General features: G+C 46.1%; 1 protein-coding gene across 1 annotated transcript in view; it reads right to left on the bottom strand.

Moving 5' to 3' along the window:
* The window catches only part of PRMT3 (protein arginine methyltransferase 3), an 881,955-nt gene that overhangs the window by 710,822 nt on the left and 149,583 nt on the right, over nt 1-21,550 (bottom strand). The window contains exon 8 of the mRNA XM_085643603.1: nt 14,672-14,737. Coding sequence (XP_085499729.1) covers nt 14,672-14,737 — 66 coding nt within the window. The remainder of the gene's footprint in view (nt 1-14,671; nt 14,738-21,550) is intronic.

Here is a 21,550-nt window from a genome sequence, read left to right as displayed (position 1 = left end):
CACAATCCTATAAAATCCATCTCTTCCCCACCTTGCCAAGCACTCATCTCGCAGAGCCATCGGAAGCTGATCATTCCCGATCAGGGGGGTATACCTGTTAAACCTGCCAACTCCTAATTTTTTCCTTACACCAGCCCAGTTACGAAAGGCAGTAATTAAAACTTTAAAAAGTTTTTTTTTAAGTAACTGGCTTCATAAAATTTTAAAAGACAACCGTTAGCCCGTGTACCAATCAAGATTTCAAATATTGATGGGACATAGCTAGGATTGTTTCCCTCCCTAGCCTTGATGCCAAGGAGAGGCCCATAGTATTGCAAGACTGCAGCTAAATAACATAGCTTAAAGTTTGGGAGTCCCCATCCCTCTCTCTCCCTTGGGAGGGATAGAAATGCATTAGCTCTCCTTGTTTTGCCATAAGACCAGATAAATCTCGCTACCTCCCTCTCAATTTGGCAAAGCCAAAGATTGTGTATTTTCAGGGAGATTGTACAAGAGATATACAACAGCTTTGGCAAAATGATCATTTTAATAATATTGCACCTCCCCATTACTGACAGCTTCAGGTTATCCCATCGCTGGAGGTCATTTTTTTATTTTCCCTATTATGGGAGCCATGTTTAGCTCTACGATATCATCGACCTTAGCTGTAATAAATACCCCTAGATAAACCGCTTTTTCAACAATCCGAGTATCCGAGGCCATGACAAATCTATTTGTCAAGATCTGTGTTTTAGCGCTATTCAGCGAAAAGTCAGAATAAGTCCCAAAGTCTTCCGCAATGCTTTACATGGCGCGCATTGCTCCATCGGGGTCAGAAGTAACTATGGCCACATACTCGGCATACGCCAGGAGCTTAGTGGCCCAACCGTGTAGACTTACAGGAATAATGTCTGCCGAGATCTCCAGCCATCTAAGAAAGGGGCCTATATATAGTGCAAATAGCAGGGTGGAGGACAGTCAGCCCTGCCTAGTCCCTCTACCAATTGAGAAAGCCTCCCATTCCTCCCCCATTATTCTTAGTCGTGCAATGGGGTTGATATACAAGACCCGTAGTGGATTAACGAATGAGTCTCCCAGGCCGTTAGCCTCCAAGACCTTCCAATAAATAGTTCCATGCCACACGATCAAACACCTTCCCGGCATCCAAGAGGGTAACTCCCATAGGATTTGTAAGGACTTCGGTAGCGTCAAAGAGTGAAATTACCCTTCTGACGTGGTCTTCCATCCCCCTTCCCTGTATAAACCTGTGCTGCCAAACTGAGACTAGTTGATGCATCACTGAGTTCAGCCTAGTGGCTAAGATCTATGAGTACAGTTTAGCATCACTGTTGAGCAGCGTAATGGGCCTATATGAACCCAGACTGATAGGATATTTGCCCTTCTTTAAAAAAAAGACAATATTGGCTGTGCCCCAAGAACCGGGTGGAAAAGCTCCTTCTCTAACCTCCTTAAATAAAACTAGCAAAGCTTGACAGGTCTCTCTGGAAAAAACTTTATAAATCTCTATAGGGATACAATCGGTACCCGTTGCCTTACCTACGGGTAGGGCTTGAAGTGCACAATATACCTCCTCCTGTGAGATATTCAGCCCCAATTGTAAACCCTCCTCCGGGGATACCTTTCCTCTCGGGAGAAATTCCCCCAGTACATCACCCTCCAGAGGAGTAGTAGAGGGAGAAGCACTATATAAATCCTCATAAAACTCCCTGAAGGTCTCGCAAATACCCCCGGGATCCGTAACTACAGTCCCCCTCATGTTTTTAATCGTTCAATATGACCTGACGCAACCTGTTGCCTGGCCCTAACTACCAATAATCGTCCGACATTCTCACTGAATTCATAACAGTCCTGTCTTTTGACCAAGTTCTTCACTGCTGTCCTTTCAGAATTAAAATCGGACAGACAAGCTTTAGTGACCCTGATAGAATTCAGGGTTGCGGAGAGATCCTATCCCCTAGCCACCTTGCATATCAGTTCTGTTTCCAGACCGGCAAGTTTATGATAAAACAATTTAATCTGTGCAGCCCCTTTTTTCTGCTTGGTCAAACTATATTGCAGTGTCTCCCCTCTCACTGTTGCCTTAAACGCATCCCATATCATTCCAGGAGGGGCGCTACAGATATTATCAAAAAGCTCTTTCATCCAACCCCCATATATTCAACATATTCATTGTCTGATAAGAGTGCCTTCTCAATCGCCCAGCCTGTATACTCCTTACATATCCCACTAAGTGGAAGTTCCAGGACAATAGGGTTGTGGTCAGACATTACTCTGGGAAAGAGCTCCACCCTAGCCTTCTGAAGAAGAGATGGGGACATTAAAAAATAATCGAGCCGAGGAACTTTGCCATGAGGGGCCGAATAATAGGTATAGCCAGGATCATCGTTTTTTAAATTCAGCACACACATCTACCAGGCCAATATATTTTAATAAATTATTATACACCCTCATAGAGTCTGGTTTGCGCCCTTTACTAGATACTCCAGTATTGCCTATGGTTCCTCTTGAGCCATTGAGATGTAAATCTCCACAGACCACGTACGGTGCCGACCAGGAAGGCAGTTCATTAGCTAAAAAATGCAATAAACCCGGGTCATCTGACACTGATGCATATACTGAGCACAATGTAAAAGAACCAGCACCACTCTTACATTCCATTATAACCCACCTGCCATTACTATCCACCATCTTTTTCCCCCAGAGTAATGGCGCTGCCTTTTGAAATGAAGGCAACCCTCTTAGTCCTGACATCTTGCGTTGTATACGCTATGACCTTCAACCCTAAAGATTTAAGTAGATCACAGTCTTTTTGTGCGATATGGGTTTCCTGAAGACCGTACAAATCGGGCTTAAGGACTTGGAGATCTTCTTGAGCCTTTCTCCTGCATCAACACTTCTAAGTCATGAAAAAAACTTACATTCAAAACGTACACTCAACATTAAAATTTTGAAACAAAGATTTTTATGAAATAAAAGAAACCTGAAGTATTTCGGCTTTGCATTTGCTTCAAGCAATGGTAACCTGCTTCTAAGGAATACATTATGTAAATACTGCAGTTTTAACAGTGGATGTCCTAATTTTCTACCCACTTGTAGAGTGTGCTACAAGTTAGTGGAGCTTAACAACATCTTTGTTATTTGCACTTTCGTGGTCTACACTGTAGGTAATCAGATTTACCTGGAACAGACAAGGAGTAAACCACATAGAGCCTAACAATCTTCTTCCTTAGTCCGTTTCTTTGGGAAAAAAACGAGGCAGTCACCCATGCTCCCCTCCCCCACAGCAAGAGGAGAGAAGACGGTCAGGGGACAGCAGTGGATGAGAGAACAGCGGCAGGGTTGCTTCCTTTGGGCTTTACTCTGCCTTTACACCCTTGATCACTAGACAAATTGAATGCTTGGTTAAGATGGTGGGACTGCTACACTCTTTTGTTGGGAGGCAGACATATGTTCCCACTTTTCACCATCTGTGCATGTGTGAGGTGTAAACTTCCATACTTTCCCAATGATACTCTGATCATTTAACCCCTTGCCTGCTCATGACGGAACCACTCCGTCATGAGCCACGGGTGCCGTGTGCTCATGACGGAGTGGTTCCGTCATGCTGCGGCCGTTGCGGCCGCTCCGCCCACGCGGCACTGATTCCCCGCCTGTGCGGGCGAACAATGCAAGTGGGCGGAGTCGTGACGGAACCACTCCGTCATGAGCACAGCGCACCCGTGGCTCATGACGGAGTGGTTCCGTCACGAGCATGGCGGCGCTGCGCTCACCCCGAACCGCCCCCCCCCCCAGCGCTGCGGCAAAATTTGTGCCAGTTATGTTGTTGTCAGAAGAGCGAGTGAAAGCTAGCCAGCTCGGTTTGCAACATTCAAAGAGGGTGTCCCTGTTCTTTGTTCCTTTCTCATAGGTTGAGTGGAAACAGGTCTAAAATCCGTACTTTACTATTCAAAACACTTTTCTTGGTGAGTCATGATGACAAGAGTAAATACTGAATCTAACTTTGTTTCTTAGGCTTCTACCGTCGGTCAACCTTGTCTCTCCAAACAGTACTTGGTGACCATCTCGCAGACTATTTACAGGCCAAGGTGGACTGCTGCAACAACCCTCTTCATGACGGCTTCACACATTCCCCGCAATATCTTTAGATGATGAAAAATGAGGCAGCAAAATGCACACAAGTCCAGTTCTTCATCATTTACAATGGCATATGAGCCAATGCTCATATCACTTTCTTTTAAGGTAATAACTATCATCCACAGGACTCTGTGTGAAAACTATCTGCAGTGTTGAAGGATCCGAAAAAAGCCAATAACTGTTGGAGACAATCAAGAAGGAGGCACACTCCCTTTAACATTTTCCCAAACACGAGAAGGTTAGCTGTAGACCACATGAGTGTTGCATCTGCCACTCCTTCTCAAGCATTAATAGGTCTGAAGAAGACGGACATATGGTACTCTGAAATGTGGACTGATGAAGGATGGTCGAAAATAAAAGGCACGGCGTAGCCTCTCTGGACAATATGCAGTACTCACTTGTCGGATGCAATGTGTTGCCATCCCTAAAGGTAGTGGTTGATCCTGCTCATTACTAGATGGCTATCGCCAGTAAGGGCGCTCGAAAATGGCTTGGAGGTTGTGGTTGGGGGGGGGGGGGAGGGGGAGATTGAGATGAGTCCTGCCCCTGGTGGGCAGGTCATTTTCGAACTCAATAGGGCTGACAGGCCTATTGTGTGGTAGGGAGAGCCTGACGCTGTGGATATGCAAAGTGTCTAGGACATATCCCCTAAAAGGACAAAATTGTTGGGGAATCTGAAAGGTCCAAGAAGCTTATGAGGCTCGGGTCTCCTTAAAATACTCTTTGGCTGAATCCGCCTTCTGACCAATCGAGCAGGAGCCGTCGAAATACATGTCCATCAAGGATGTCAGTATGTCTCCAGTGGCATAACGAAAATTGAGGGGGCCCCCCTGCCAGGTACACGGAGGGGCCCCCACTCCGGATTTAATCGGGAGCTCTCAGGCCGGAGTACTGTGCTGAGGGAGCCTGTGGGGCCTGTGTTACGCCCCTAGATGTCTCCAGAGAAGCTAGTGGACCTAATCCAGGCATTTCATCGAAGCCCCACATACAATTCATGGTGTCCAGACTCGAGTGAATGACAAATGTGTCCCCATCCCAACCATCTTGAATAGTTTGGGCTAAGGAAGCCTGTAAGCCCACTGGGGGTATAGGTAAGATCTTACCCACCACTGCCAATGTTCGTGGGTATAGCAATCTAGGAAACAGCTTGCACTGGTCAACCTCAAGGTAAATCTGGCTAGGGAGAACACATGATTGCTGAATGCATCTCCCTACCGGAGTGTGGTTGGAAAGGCATTAGAGAGTTCACTCTACTCTGATGCCTGTACCACCAGACTTCCAGAGGTTGGATGCTGTGTTAAGAAGTATGGGTATCCTGAAGAAGGTCTATAGCAGTAGGCGACCTATCGTTTGACTAGGAACTGCACCATGGTTTAGCCCAAACGCAAAGCAGTGTGTCAGAAGGGGCTTCATTGAAGGGCAGAAGAGGTTTAGTTGGTCCTTGGTCAGGTGGTAGGACATCTGTCAATACACTTTTCTTCACCTTCATAGTCAGGAGGTGAAGGTCAAGGACCTTCCTGATCACTGTAACTATTGAGCTGCTTTTGTCTGTTGGTTGCCCGGTGGGGGGACCAACCACTATCAGATGAGATGTCTAACCCAACTGGCATCCTGTACATGTACAAGCTATTTTCATCGGAGGTTGAGGCAAACACTTTCCCATCCCCCCCATGGTGGTCTCCATGAGGCTAGCTCTAGTTAGAGCCCAAGCAAAAAAGTTGGTGTAGTGTAATGCGTATCTGTGATTGCAGGGAAGTGGAATTGTGTCTGAGTTGGATGAATTCAGTAGAGGTTGTGGCACATCAAGGTCTGGACGTGCCTCAGTTGAGACCACGTCGGCTCAGATGCGGACACTATGATAGGTTGCTGGTCTTATTCCTGTGTTGGTGGCATCAATGCCAGCGCCAACCCTTGCGGAACTGGTGCAGATTTCAGCACTGATCCCACTGCCGGCACGGAACCCGCAGCAGTTTAAGGGGCCCATATGGTGCAGAGGGTAAACCTGCAGGCAGTAATACAACTTGGTGTGCCTGCAGATCCTTGGGGCCTGAGAGCATGCCAAAGATTCGCAGCATGGCTTACAAAACGTCTCAACCTGCTGCAAAATCGCCGATTAACCCTGGAACTCCGGGTGCAACGGGACGAGGTATAGAATTGTCTCCTCAGTGGAATATGGGGAATATCTGGAGGCACAGTTATGCTCTTATACCCTCTCTGCAGAGTGGCAGGAAGGGGTAGAGTCCGACTTAGACTTTATAGGTTTCTTCTTTGACATATCTGAAGAATTTGGCCAGTGGAAGATCTGACTTGGGAATGACTACGGTAGTGGGTCCTTGCTGTCCACTTCAGCATAGAGTTGGAAAGGCACTGAGGCCTTCAGTGTTTCACCACATAAAGCTTCACCTCACTCTCTCGAACGCCTTTAGATTTCTTCCGGGTGTTTTGTTCATAGGCCTTGGAGTTGAGCAAGGACCCCAAGCACCAGTGGCACACTGCATGGGGATCTGTCATAGACATCTGTTTGCGACAGTCCTTACAAGGATAAAATCCTGTCTTTTAAAGAGGTGACATTCCTTGAACACTTGAAAACTTTTCAGGAGAAATCGCTTCACTGAGTGAAGCAGAAAGCAGCTGAGCTCTGGATCCACGCCTGGAAACACGGAAATTAAGGAAGCAAAGTCAATGCACGTGAGTGGCACTTTAATGCGACTCTAGTCGTCACTTTTGGAGGGGAACGGCATCAACACGGAATAACACGATGCCACCTTCCAGCACGCAGGAGTTTTCTGGATCCAGTCTGGCCCTGAGGAATCTACAGTTAGCAGTTTCTACCAGAAACAAGTCCCATTAGCAGAGTGAATTGCAAAGCTAGCCGAGGCAAAAACCTATATCCGCATTGTACTGATTTTCTTCCACTCTCCCAGATCAGGAGTGTAAGGGAGGAAACCAGAATGCTGTTTGATAGAAAGAGAGGACTGGGTCACTAAGCTCTATGGTGAGGGATGAGCGGGCAAACCTTTTGACTCTCCAGGAGCACGGCGCGGCAGTGTACAACCTGACATTTTACAGGAGGTGCAGAAGCAGGCTTGCCTCAAGCAATCAGTTATGGTCCAGTAAAGCGTCTCTGAAAAAGCTTAAAAGGCTCAGTCGCAGATGAAGCAGACTGGAGAATCCCAGTGAGGAGAGCAGCCTTGTTCTCCTCTATAGACAATGGCAATTCAAGGCCTTGTGAAGAAGTGATGGAAATGAAGCAATGTCCTCTAGTGAAGGCCCTGCAGCACAGTGCAATCCACCTCCGTCAGGTGTTTACTCGACTAGCACTCTGGGGTGCCAAATGGGAACCAGCATCAGTAGTCATGAGAGGGAGGTGCATTAGGCACTGGGGGAGCCAGGAGTGCTGTCGATTGCAGTGCCTGACTTGCAGCCATGAAAGATGCAGCCTAGGGGGGCTCGATGGTGTGGGGGTCGATTAGCACTGTTAGCCTGAAGAAGCTTTTTGGCACCCACAGGCTCACCAGAGGGAGTAAACCGGTATGTTTTCCTATAGAGCGTTTCCATCGGCTGGGCAAAGGTTGACATTTATTCTGGATCAGTGCAAGGAGCTGAAGACCAGAAGCAGCTCTTTGGGCTGCGGTTGCGTTCGGATGCCAGAGCCTGGCATGAATCCTGTGGTATTTTCACCAAGTCTGGCTACAAGGCTGAGGTCAGGGATAGGAGTCAGAGGCCCTACGCCTAGAATAGGTTTGAGGCCATAGGACCCAAGAGTCTGTGGACAAGGCTGGTATGGAGGACTTTCCAGTCAGAACTATACTGGGCACCGTGTCTGATAGCAACATCTGCTTAGCACAGGCTTGAAGCCTGACAACTTTGGGGGGGGGGGGGCGGGGGCATCCCAACAAAACACTGCACTTAATATACTTTTAGGAAACGGGTTTGAGGAGAGCAACTCTCCAGATCTGCTTCCTAGAGCATGGAAAAAAGTGAACGTATATCGATGATACAAGGACATGCCTTGGATGTCACATCCAGTAGGTTTTGGGAGCTAGGAGGGAGTACTGGTGACACCTACGACTTCAGTATTATGGACACGAGAACAGAGGCAAAGAGACCGTCCGGAGGCACACAGACTGGGTGCCACACATTCTGTGCACCCTCTAACAATATGCATCATTTGGGTTGAAGGGGTTTCACGGCCCCCCTCCACACTTCCCCTGCAAGGAGGGGTCCAGCCAGTCACTACACCCGTCTGCAGTGGAATCCCTACACCCTAAAACCACACACCCCTGAAGTGCAGGCCAGGTGCCTCCTGCACAGTGAGGGATGGAGCAGATGCAACAAATAGCTGCTTTGCCCTAAGTGCTGCCCTGTGGGTACCTGCGAGTTTGCATCTGCCCTGGGGGGCGCACGTTACATGTCCCCGTTTGCACCCGGTACACCTCGTCAAAGCTGCGCCACGGCTCAATGCGTCATCTGCCTCCGCAGACTTATTGAAAGAGAGTAAAGCTCCAGATGAAGTGATCATTATATCGGTTTCAAGCAGATTTGCATTTTTTAATCAAATCAATCTCAGCAGGAACTTTTGTTAATCAATACAAAGATGAGCCATAGTAGCTGAGCCACAAAATCTTAATCTCGCATTCTCGCTCCACGTGATCGCTTCACTTTGACTCTTCATCACAATGAAAATAAACAATTAACTGCAGAAGAGGAGGGTTTTCTTAGCGCTAAAATATCGCGCCAAGGATGGGTAAGAGGCTCCAGAGCGAACATTAAATCTCAATCTTCTGCCTGAGATGAAACACCTCCAACCAAGGTATAAATGATACTCTAACTTGAACCTTATAATATGAGATATCATATTTACAAATGTTCTTGTATAATTACTGCCTACTGAGGAAATGTTTGCATTTCATGAATGTGTGTGTTCTCATTCAACGAGAAATGGTTCTACCTTGTAAAATCTGATAAAAAAAGTATTAAGACATCCAGACTGTGTAATCTTTTTCATAGTCGAGACCGCTCAATCCTTTCCTGCACAAAGGATTATGAATTTCGCTTCAGCTGGTCATAGCCAGATATCCCCATTCCCTCATCGTCCAAGCTCTGGGACGGGACAGATACTTGCAAAGTCCAATAATGCAGCCCTAATGGCACGGCCATTGTGAAGCGGCACAGCTACTATAAGCATGGAGCAGACCTGTCCATCATCCTTACTGCTAAACTCTGAATCCCACTGTCAATGTACCAGAGCCTAAACAATAAGAACAATACACACATGATACAATGGCTAGGATAGTTAATGAAACTCTTCGTGTCATATTTCATACACATGTGAGAATTTCACATGTATTTCAAGATACTGATCCCACACTGACATGCCTTACAATCGCCTCGCGTGAAAATACTCATAGATGGTTGTTGGGGTCAACTTTTATTAATCTTGAATTTAGGGGAGTGGTTGTGCTTTTTCATTTCTTCTTCAGGTCATACACCAGCAAGTCATATTGCTGCAGTGCTTAATTTGAACAGGTGGTTTCAGGTGCTAAGCACTGCCACTTAATTGACAACACCGGAACTTATGACAGCTACCAAATGGTGGTGCTGTTTGTGTAGTATAGAGAGGACCACAAACAGTTGTATATTAAGCAAATGGATATTAAAAAACGAATACCTGTCTCTCAAGCCATTCTAATAGCTTTGGGGGGCTTCAAACTGTCTGAAATGTCACACTTGAAGCAGTGTGATGGTTAGTAGTTGTGAAAGTGCTGGCATTTTCAATGGGTGATGCAAGCTGGGGTGGCCTCCTGACGAGGGCCCTGGCACTTTTTTTTTTTTAATGAGTTAAGCACTGTATTACTGCCTTGTTTCCACTCTGTCGAGAACCCCCAAAAGTTCATCAGAAGGTCGTGCAGCATTGTCAGTACACATTTTTTAGACCTAATTAAAACAATCAAAAGGGGCAAGGCAAAGTATTGGAGCAGTCTAAGTCTTCATAAAACGATGACCTTTGACATCAGATGAAAGTTGCACAAGATTTGAATACTAGTCAAAACCATGAATTAGGCTTTATTAAAAGTTAAGGTATTGCAGAAGGCAAAACGTCATTAGCTAAATCGTGAGGAATCGGCAATTAAAAAGTCAAATATGAATCAAAATCAAAATATGCAAGAAGATTAACATAGATCTGCAGAGTAAGTAGCAGCTAGAACCTACGTATAGTTAAGCAAGAAGACCAACATAGAGTCTGCCCGACAACCTCCGAGTCTGCCAGACCAACACAGAGTCTGCCTACATGGAGTGCTCAAAAAAGGCTGGCACATATCCCAAAAATATAATTTTTTATATGATTTAAGGCAAAGAAAGCTACACACATTTAGCTGTATCTGATGGTCTGAGAGTAGTAGAGTATAAATGTTACAAGACACAGACCAATGAACATTTAAATATATTAGATACATTCAAAATGATACATCTAGAAGAAACTACTCTACTATATATTTATGAATAAGGTATAGACAGGAAATGAAGGAGATAATAGTGCATCATGTAACAAACAATATAATGTATGATGAATGAAAGGCTCTTTTGTTCGAGTCTAAGAAAAGGCCTTGAAAATTACAAATACAGGAACATCCTGGACATATATTGCTCATGAGGGAAGCATGTTAATACAACTGTATTTGATTTAACAAACACCATGTAGAAAAAGCTTCTATTTTACGTTTTTTTTTTTATGGAAATAAAACCACAGAGAAACACATGCACATGGAGAATGCTCGCTCAAATAAAATAAAAGTGTGCTTTCCTACTGCAAATGTGAATGATCTCAAGAGGGGAGAGGGTGTGGCCTAACAGCTAGAGCGGTCGACCTTGAAACTGGGGAACTGGGTTTGAGTCTCGGCAGGGGCGCTCAACAACCTGTGATTCTGGGCAAATCACTTAATCTCTCCAGGCCTAACAACATGAATGAATCTGTCTGTAACCTAACTGGTGCTCCTGTAAAGTACTCCGATACCTTTGGGTCGAGTTCACGTTATATAAAACTAAAAAAAGAAATACAAGCTGGTTTGAGGCCAAGTAATGCTACCTGAAACACATGTAACTCAAGAATTATTTTCTAATTATTAAAAACACTCACAACACTATCTATTACGCATTGGGCACACTTCTTAAATATTAGTGGGTTTCATAATGCACAGGAGGCCACCACAATACTTCCGGGCCCTGTTACTTCACCTTAATCATATCAAGCATTGGCCACTTGAATGGCCTTTCATTATTCCCTCCAAATGCCACGGTCCCCTGCACTACAACAAGCAGGCCATCGGTACATCTGAAGATGTGCGGTGAGGCAGCTTCAGTGGTGTTTGATATGATGGCGAGTCTGTGCTACTTGTCAGAGCAGCTACATTCTGTTGTCATGGAGTTTGGCAGAGAGTTGTGCAGGGACGAACAGGGAGTCTACACCTGTTCCTGCCAGGGATTATGAATAGCTCTCACTTGAAAACTACTGCCAGCACGTCAAGCTTCTTTTAACCAAATAAAAGCCCTCTAGTAAACGAGTTTGTTGCAAGCTTCTGTGTCTTCCGAGAGTGCTCCACACCTTGAACCACGGTGGCACCCATTGCACACACTTTGTATACTTCATGGTGTGGGTAACAAAGCCTTTGGTAACTGATTTGCAAATTAGGAACTGATATAACAAGCACTGTAGTTTGTCACCCCGGGGGACATCAGCCTGCTTGATGTAACTCATTTGGGCATCTGACTTGAAAGTCTGTTTCCTTCTGTACAGGCCTGACATATGATGGAGCAGCGTGCCCGAGCCTCCGCCCATAGACAGGTTAGTGGAAGTGCTCTTGACTGGCAGCTCACCCTCACATCAGCGCCACAGTTCGCCCCATCTTTTGTCCGAATGAACCAGCCTGCCATGCATGCAGGCAGTAGAAGGAATCGTCAGCACCCTATATACAGGTTCCGCTTCTTAAATCCCACAGGCGCAGCCACGCTAGGACCGCTCTCTCATGAAGACTATGACTCCTCTACGTTCACAAGAAGCAGAGACGTCGCTTGGTGTTCTGGGCTAGCGTCCAGTCGAGAGACCAGTGGACTAATGCCATTTTAGAATACAATTTGCATAACATATTTTCCGTTTTAATGTTGCTACGTGGTTTCGAGTTTATTATGAAGACGTCCTTTTCCTATTAGTCAGTTATTGCTATGTAAAAAATAAATTAAAAAAAGAGGGTGCGTTTATATTTTTGAGGGGGTTTTCAAGTGCTTGCAGTGTGGACGTTCTTTTGTATTGTGCTCCTGAGCAGTGGGGCGTGTTGATCATTTTAATGTTCTTCGGTGCATTTTGCTGCATTTGTCCTGTGTGGGAACAAGTTACATTACTGGTGGTGCACGCTTTGTTTGCATGTTGCGCTGCGCGTCTGTATTACTGTTATTGGTGTGTGACTATGAAAGAGGGTGCTCATGCTGTACTGGTATAGGTTATTGTATGGGCTGTGGGGGGGCATTTTGAGTGTTACAGATTTCGGGTAGGTCAGGGTTGCAATGCTTAGTGTATAAATGTGCTCTCCGTGTCTAAGTGTTGTGTATGTGTCTGGTATTTCAGAATACCTTGGTCCAGTAGGCTGGCAATTGCCGGTTAGACTGGGGACTGGTGTCATGCATGTTGGGGAAGTGCCTGGACATATTCTTCTGCTTTTGCTGGGCGCTTTTGATAACACACAAAAGCTGAAGGGAGGATGCTTGAAAGAAGTCTAACCAGTGGCAGGCGCTCGGGGCATTCCAACCCACCATTCCTTTGCCCGCCGTGCCACCTCAGTTTGGACCCAGCTATATACAAATCAGTCTTGACCCTGCTTCAAAAACTACAATCCAGCACAAACTACCAGGCCAGGTCCTCCTTGTATCAAACACAAGCAAGCCAAGTCCGGTTTAGCCCTGCTTGGGCTCGTCGGTCGTGTATAGCTTGCTTCAGGTGGCTCAGTGAAACCAGTATTAAGTTGCTTGTGTTTTGATTCAGGGAGGGCCGTGCTAGGCAGTTTGGGCTGGGCTGCTCCTACTGGAGCAGGGTCAAGACTGATGTGCATATGGCTGGTTCGAACCCGAGGTGGCACGGTGAGCAGAAGAACGATGGGCTGGAATGCTACCTTGAGCAACTGTCATTGGTTAGACGTATTGCAAGCATTCCTCCAATCATCTTTTGAGTGCTTGATGTACCGCTGTAAGTGGCCATGGGCATGCCCAGACCTGTGATCTACCGCTGTGAGTGGCCATGGGCATGCCCAGACCTGTGATCTACCGCCGTGAACGGCCATGGGCATGCCCAGACCTGTGATCTACCGCCGTGAGTGGCCATGGGCATACCCAGACCTGTGATCTACTGCCGTAAGTGGCCATGGGCATGCCCAGACCTGTGATCTACCAGCGTGAGTAGCCGTGGGCATGCCCAGACCTGGGTCCCGTGCTCACTGTGTCAGTGGACCCAACTGCCCCCCCTACTGACAAGCCCCAATTAGAGAGACACCGGCCCAGGGCTACTTTTGTTACAGCTCACAGCGCACCATGTCTGGCAGTTCAGGCTGGACTGTTCCCACTGGAGCAGGGTCAAGACTGATTTGCATATGGCAGGGCCCAAACTGAGGTGGCATGGTGGGCAGAAGAACAATGGTTGGAATGCTACCCCGAGTGATTACTATTGGTTAGATGTATAGCAAGCATCCTCCAATCATCTTTCGTGAGTTTGATCAAAAAAACTATGACATGCTGAAGCTATTTATTGTCTCAGTAAAAAAGCCAACTTTACGTACCTGAAGTTGTAAAGGTACATTTGTTGTGCAAGTCAGCAGCAGAAGTTACAAACGTACGCACAAAGCACAAACCAGCCCTCGCCCTGGACAGTAGTGTTGCCATCACCGCGGCCACTAGATGGCGCCACACCACACCAACAGTGACGGGGCAGGTGGTAGGAGGGTGGGACGGTGCCGCGCACCAGAGGCAATTCGTGACGACAGACTCCTCAAACATTTTAGGCGTTCCCACTTTTTTAAATAAATTAAGCAGGGTCTGGCGATGCGCGCTGCTTCTAATAAAGGAGGCTTTGCGTTACCATTCACGTGAAGGGCTGTAAATCAAATCTCGCTGATATAAGTGTGATTTAATGAAAAAAACAATCTCGGACATGAGTGGTTCGACGTGGCCGTGTCATGATAATTAATGAACAGCGCATGGGGCGCGACAATGACCCGGATCAGCATTCCTCTTATCAGCATTCCGCACCCTCCAGACGCGGCGCGGCGCTCTCTGGGGTAACGACGCGGAGCGTATTCAAATCAAAGGCCGTCGGGGGCTCGTGAGGACAGCTAGCGCCTTGATGTGCGAGAGGGGGCGCTATGACGTGCCACGGAGCTGTCCTGCCCAAAATACCCTGTCCTTGAAGACAGGGAGCTAGCAGCCTAGATCCTCCTAAACCCCTCCCCCCAACTCCCCCCCCGCCCCTCGATTGTCACCTGGCTGCCCACAATACCTTGTCCTTGAAGATGTGCTGGTTTTGGTAAATGAAGTCCCGGTAGCTTTCTGTTCGTACAGTGTCCTGGGTAAAGAAACACGAAAAAATATATCATACATCTTTACAAGAGAACAGGACTTAAAACTTAAGAGAAGCCATTTTCAGTGTTGCATGAACAAACATTCACACTCTGGCCAACCTGCCACGATAGTAGGACCATGGCATTCGACTGTGCCGGCCAACCTTTACTGTTATTTTTGCCTGTTTTGTTTAAAATGACGCATTGTAATATTCTGACGTAAAAAAGCATAAAAGATACGTATTAAAGCTGCATATAAACGAAAATAAATGTATGTCTGAATTGAATACAGAGTCTTTAAAAAAAAGTTTTTATGTAGCTACACAAACAAAAAGGAAAAACAAAAATTGGGGTTTATCGTGCCTTTGTAACAAGTTTCTAGTTCAACACACGAGTCCCAACCAAACAAGAGAATCCCACGAGATATTTTTGCTATGAAGAGATCATTACACGCTCCTGTTCTTGTCAAAGCCACTCTGTGTAAATACCGCAGAATTTCATATTTAATTTTCCAAACCGCCCCTGAAGGGCATCGCTGCAGTTTGTTCCTTGCATGTCTGTCAAATTGGCCATTTTGGATTTTTTGCCTAGTGATCCTGAAAGAGGCCAACCCTGCACTTCCAGCAGTCTGGCATTCCATATGGGCCTCCAGAATATTGGGCCGAGCTAATGCCAGGCTGGGCTTTTCTTTCAGGAAAAGCTCAATGCGAGTATTAGTATAAACGCTGAAGAAAAAGAACGTACACAGGCGCACATATGTGTGGTTCTAAGCAGAATAATCCAAGAACACGGGGTTTTATAACAGAATGAACAACATTTGGTGACGTAGCCACGGAGCTGCAAGCCCACGTGCTAGAAAGAACAGACATTAGCAGGGCTATAGGTCGGGCTTTATTGCACGTAAACAGAGACATGTAAATAACGCGGTTTGCACACGGTGCATGCACTAATGATGCACTGCTCCTACTGCCTTTGACGATGCGAGGAAAAGTGTTAACAAAGGTTTGCTTTTTGTACAGAATGTATATACGAGGGAAACAATAAAAATGTGATAACAAAGTGCACTTTTCAAATAGATAATAGTCCCTTGTGTATTCCAACGGAAACACTTCGTGCAAAGCGGAATGATAAACCAAACAGCCAACAGCAGTCAGTGAGACGGTCGGACCCAAGTCCCCACGCTACGCACATATTTAAGAATTGATTGAAATAGATCGCGCACAGTTGCGCGGTCAGTCAAGTCGGGCATGAAAATGCGATCCCTACCCACGGCTGGATTGTAGAAGAGACGGATATGACTGGGTTGCAGTCGACCCCGCACCGCTGTGGGCCCCGGTGCGAGGGCACTCATGATAGCTGCGCCGCCAGGGCGTAGCATGGGGGTGGTCCGGGGGGGCGGCGGCGTCCACCTACTCTTACCTACCGTCTCGGGGGCAGCATTCGCCCCCTCCCCCCCTACCACCACCACCTTTGTATATTGCGGCCGTCGCAGGTTCTCGCCAGGAAATGATCCATTGGAATTATGCGGCAAGAGAGGACCAAATTATGTGAGGGATTTACAAAATTATGCAGCAATAAAACGCAAAGTATGCAGCATAAAGCAACAGATTTTGTGACAACAGTTCGTTATTTTGTCATTTTTACCACGTTAACATTGTAAGGACAAAGGTTTCACCTTACTAGCAAGAGTTTGACAAAAAAAAAATACAGCAATATGCACTGAAAAGTGAACAGTCAATCTTGCAAAATGCCTTCCGCAGCACAGCAACACACGTCGCCGCATTTTTTGTATTTTTTGATCCGTTTCAGCTAGAAACTTTTTTTGCTACAATCTGCAAATGATGCGGAAGATGATGGATTATGTGGCAAATACATAATTATGCGAAAAGACGAAGCATCGCATAATTACGGTGGCGCCGACTATATGTTCCACGAAGTGGCATCTAACACCCCGTCTCCCCCCATCCTGGACTCCGACATCTCTCCCAGCATCACACTCTCAACCCCATCCTGCTGGCCCCGCTGTGCCAGCCCAGATTCTCTCTTCTCTTTGTGTATGTGCGACACCAAGTTCACCCTGGCGCACTGTACTTTACACCTGTTTATCTCCAGCACTGTGCAGCATGATAGCTAGGTCTCTGCTGCAAAATATCACCTGCCTACATACAACCAGGTGGGAGCCTACATCTGCCGGAGAACACAGCGGGATGCTAAACTCACGCAGAGAGGCACTGCTGGTCTTAAAAGGTTTCTTTTCGGGGGGAAAAATCCGGAAAACCTATGTTTTGAATGAAAATATTTATCAGGGATTTTTTTCTTTTACAAAACAAGACAATACATCCACAAAAACGTTTTTGGGTGATTTGCGTTCACAGGAAAAGTTTTGTAAAGCGGGCCAACTTGAAAGCTTTGTCAACTGAGCAAAACTCCAGAGTAAATTTAAACTTCACACAGCTTTGATGAAAAATTCTTGATGGAGAGTTGAATTATTTTATGTGCTGACAGAGCAGAATGTCCAGAAGGCGGCCCCGCGACATCTGCAGGTTCACAGATTCCAGATTGGACACTGGCTGGCCACACCTGCAGTTTCCAGGTCTCCATATTGGACACTGGCTGGCCACACCTGCATTTTCAAGGTCTCCAGATTGGACACTGGCTGGCCACACTGCAGGTTCAAACATTCCAGATTGGACATTGGCTGGCCACAACTGCAGTTTCAAAGATTCTAGATTGGACATTGGCTGGCCACAACTGCAGTTTCAAGGTCTCCAGATTGGACACTGGCTGGCCACAGCTGCAGGTTCAAGGTCTCCATATTGGACACTGGCTGGCCACACCTGCAGTTGTTTATAGGGTCACATCTGGGTTGTGTAATTTCTGAAATTGCCACGCAATCACTTGATCTCCAATGTGTACAGCTTATGTTTCGCTCAGGCTCTGTTATTATTTTGGTTAATGTTTACTCCCGCCCTACTAAGTCAGGCAGTGAATCGCCTACACTAGACCTACTGGACAAACTTATTCAATCAGTAAAAGATAAGGGCACTTTGATTGTTGCTGGCGATTTAAATTGCCAATTTGAGCCCCTACCTGGGCTCATTGACCCAATTACTAGGGAGGAAGATGAACAATGGTCCATACCGGCCCTTCAAATTCCACCTGCCAAGGCTTGGACATCATTAGCCCTGCAAATTAACTCCCTAACATTAGCTAACTCACTTAGAGCTTGCAATGGGCGCTCTCTGTCGGATCTTGAGGGTAAACATACTTTTAATCGTCCTGGCCAGACTTCGTGTATTGATTACATTTTGGTTGAGGCCAAGACATGGATGAGGGTTTTGGATTTTACGATCCACCCTCACCATGATAGTGACCACAATGCGCTGACCCTCGATCTGACTGTAGTGATGGAAAATAGTCCCACGCAAAATAGTGGTAGGCCTCAACCCTTATATCTCTCTGGCGACAGAAGACGCCTTAAGTGGACGCTGATTCTTAAATCTCTTGACAAAATCAGCCTTATCTACTCGGCCACATGTAATGCCCTTGCACAAATGTGTCAAACCTTAGACCAGGACAGTGATACCAGGAAAAATCACGTGTCCGAAATTCATACTGGGCTAGTTACCATACTGGGAAACTATCTAAACCCCTTGATTCCTAGAAAAAAGAAAACCGCGATGGTACTCTCCTGGTTTAACTATGAATGCAGGAAGGCAAAATTAGCCCTACTGGCCACACTAAAATCTGGCGATAGGAACGCGGTCGCTATGAGTAGAATTAAATACAAGCAGACTGTAAAAGTGGCTAAGCATAATTGGGAATACGATAAATGGGAGGACATCAAAAGAGCTCTTACCAAAAAGGACATGAGAGAATTCTGGGCAATTGTTAGATCAGAATCAAAGGAAGGCTGTATAGCCGATGATCCCAATATTGCATCGAGTCAATGGGTTGATCACTTTCAGAGTTTGTATGCTCCCTTGGCCCCCACTACTGAGGCCCCATCCCCCCCTGATGCGATTAATGAAGTTATTGATAGTATATCCTCCAGGGAGGTAGAAAAGGCTGTAAATAGACTTCCAGTAGGCAAGGCACCAGGCCTTGACAAGATTCCAGGGGACCTATACAGGCATAAACCCGAGGTGTGGATACCATATCTCTGTTTACTTTACAATGCCATTCTCCATGGTGCCCCCATTCCGAATACCTGGGCAGGTGCCGAGATAGTCCCGGTTTCCAAAAAGGGCTCCCCTCTCTTGCCTAGTAACTACCGCCCGATTAGCCTAATCGACGTCAGTCAGAAGCTCTTTGCACGTATTAGTCTAGATCGAGTGCAAGCCTGGATGGATGAAAAACGAATACTAACTCCTTACCAGGCTGGCTTTAGAGAGAAGACATCCACGGTGGACCAACTTTTCCGACTACAACTTCTTTATTGGAAAACCGTGAGGGTAGAGGGTGGCAGCCTCTACCTTATCTTCGTCGATCTCAAAGCAGCTTTTGACTTAGTCCCTCGGCAAACTTTGTGGGCGGTCCTGGCTGAGATGGGGATGCCTGCCTGCCTTTTGGGGATTATAAAACGGCTCCATAATGATAACTTTGCCCAAGTTAGGTGCGGTAAGTGGGGCAATCTGACCCCAAAGTTCCCTGTTAACCGTGGAGTTAGACAGGGATGCGTCCTGGCCCCAACCCTATTTTCTCTCTATACTAATGCATTAGTGTCCCACCTGAGGGGAGTCAAGGACATCAATGCCCCCAAACTTAACGAGCAGGTGGTCGCACTAATGTTTGCTGATGATACCCTTCTGGTGTCTAAATCCCCTATGGGGATTCAACGTGCCCTCGATAGTTTCTCTGAATTTTGTTCCCAGAGAGGCCTTGAGGTCAATTCCTCAAAAACAAAATTCATGATATGCAACCCGCCCAAAAAAAATGGTCCTAACCCTTCTCTCAATGGTGTTACTCTGGATAGGGTTTCAGTCTTTGAATATCTCGGTGTCACCCTTTCAGATAGGATGGAATGGGGTCCCCATCTAGCAAAAGCTAAATTACGACTCACGCAGACTTGCGGTGGGATCCTTAAATTATACAGAGCTTCCATCTCAAAACCGATAGCACCCATCATTGAGATATATAAAGTACAAGCACGGGCTGCATCTCTTTATGGGGTTGAACTATGGGGGCACTGTCTAACCGGAGACATTGGCAGATCTGAGAACCAGTTCCTGAGGTCGTTATTGTCCCTACCACCCAGCACTCCCCTTATACCACTCAGAATGGACCTGGGAGTAAGGTCTATCCAAGACGAAATTGCTTTAAGGCCACTATTGTATTGGCGCAGGCTGTGGGCAACACCAGAGTTAGAGGATTATCAAAACGACTTAAAATCGCTATTGACCCCCCGTGGTATAGATAATATACCGTGGTTACTTTATATAAAAAGGGAGCTCATTAGATTAGGGTTTCCTGCTCTATGGCACCATCCTGAAATAAACGCCCCTACACTCTCTAGAGCTGAATTGGCAAACGCTTTTTGGTTAAATAACAAAAACATGATGCTAACCAATAACAAAATAGGCTCACTGACCATGGACTTCTTTAATACTAAAGAAGACTTCAAAATAGAGCCAGTTTTAGACCTGATGGAGCCTAACGCCTCTAGGAAATTATATATGCAATTCAGGTATGGAACATTGCCCCTGAGAGCATTCTCAGGAAAATGGTCGATAAATAATCCTTCTGACTGCCCAACCTGTGGAGCTTCTAGTGAAAGTAACTTACATGTCCTCTTTTTTTGCCCCACATATAAACCTATCAGAAAACGTTGGCTCCTTCAACTCTGTAGGAATTTGGGGACTACACATTGTAAAGTTGCCTACAGAATTCTGAAGACAGACACTGCATTACCTATAGTTTTTTCGGTATCACGTTTCTGGTATGCTGTGTGGCGAAGGAGAAGTTCCCTTTTATTGTCTAATCCCCTGGAATAAATCAACACCCATTGATGCTATTTCTTACTGTTTTTATAATATTTTAATCTTTTAATCTTTTATCTACTGTTTTAATGAATTAACTGCCAATTAATCTAATCTTTATTGTACTTACTTTTTATGAACTGCAATTCCCTTTTCTTCTTTTTGTATAATTGTATGTCTTTGTGGATTGCTTATCTTTTATGGTCTACGACCGAAATAAAGATTATTTTGATTGATTGAAAAGTTTTGTAAAGCGGGCCAACTTGAAAGCTTTGTCAACTGAGCAAAACTCCAGAGTAAATTTAAACTTCACACAGCTTTGATGAAAAATTCTTGATGGAGAGTTGAATTATTTTATGTGCTGACAGAGCAGAATGTCCAGAAGGCGGCCCCGCGACATCTGCAGGTTCACAGATTCCAGATTGGACACTGGCTGGCCACACCTGCAGTTTCCAGGTCTCCATATTGGACACTGGCTGGCCACACCTGCAGTTTCAAGGTCTCCAGATTGGACACTGGCTGGCCACACTGCAGGTTCAAACATTCCAGATTGGACATTGGCTGGCCACAACTGCAGTTTCAACGATTCTAGATTGGACATTGGCTGGCCACAACTGCAGTTTCAAGGTCTCCAGATTGGACACTGGCTGGCCACAGCTGCAGGTTCAAGGTCTCCATATTGGACACTGGCTGGCCACACCTGCAGTTTCAAGGTCTCCAGATTGGACAGTGGCTGGCCACACTGCAGGTCCAAACATTCCAGATTGGACATTGGCTGGCCACAGCTGCAGGTTCAAAGATTCTAGATTGGACATTGGCTGGCCACAACTGCAGTTTCAA

The sequence above is a fragment of the Triturus cristatus genome, chromosome 3_1 (assembly GCF_964204655.1).
Source record: "Triturus cristatus chromosome 3_1, aTriCri1.1, whole genome shotgun sequence".
In the NCBI taxonomy this organism is placed as follows: domain Eukaryota; kingdom Metazoa; phylum Chordata; class Amphibia; order Caudata; family Salamandridae; genus Triturus; species Triturus cristatus.
The sequence above is the reverse complement of the archived record's forward strand: the minus strand, read 5'-3'. Positions and strand labels throughout refer to the sequence as shown.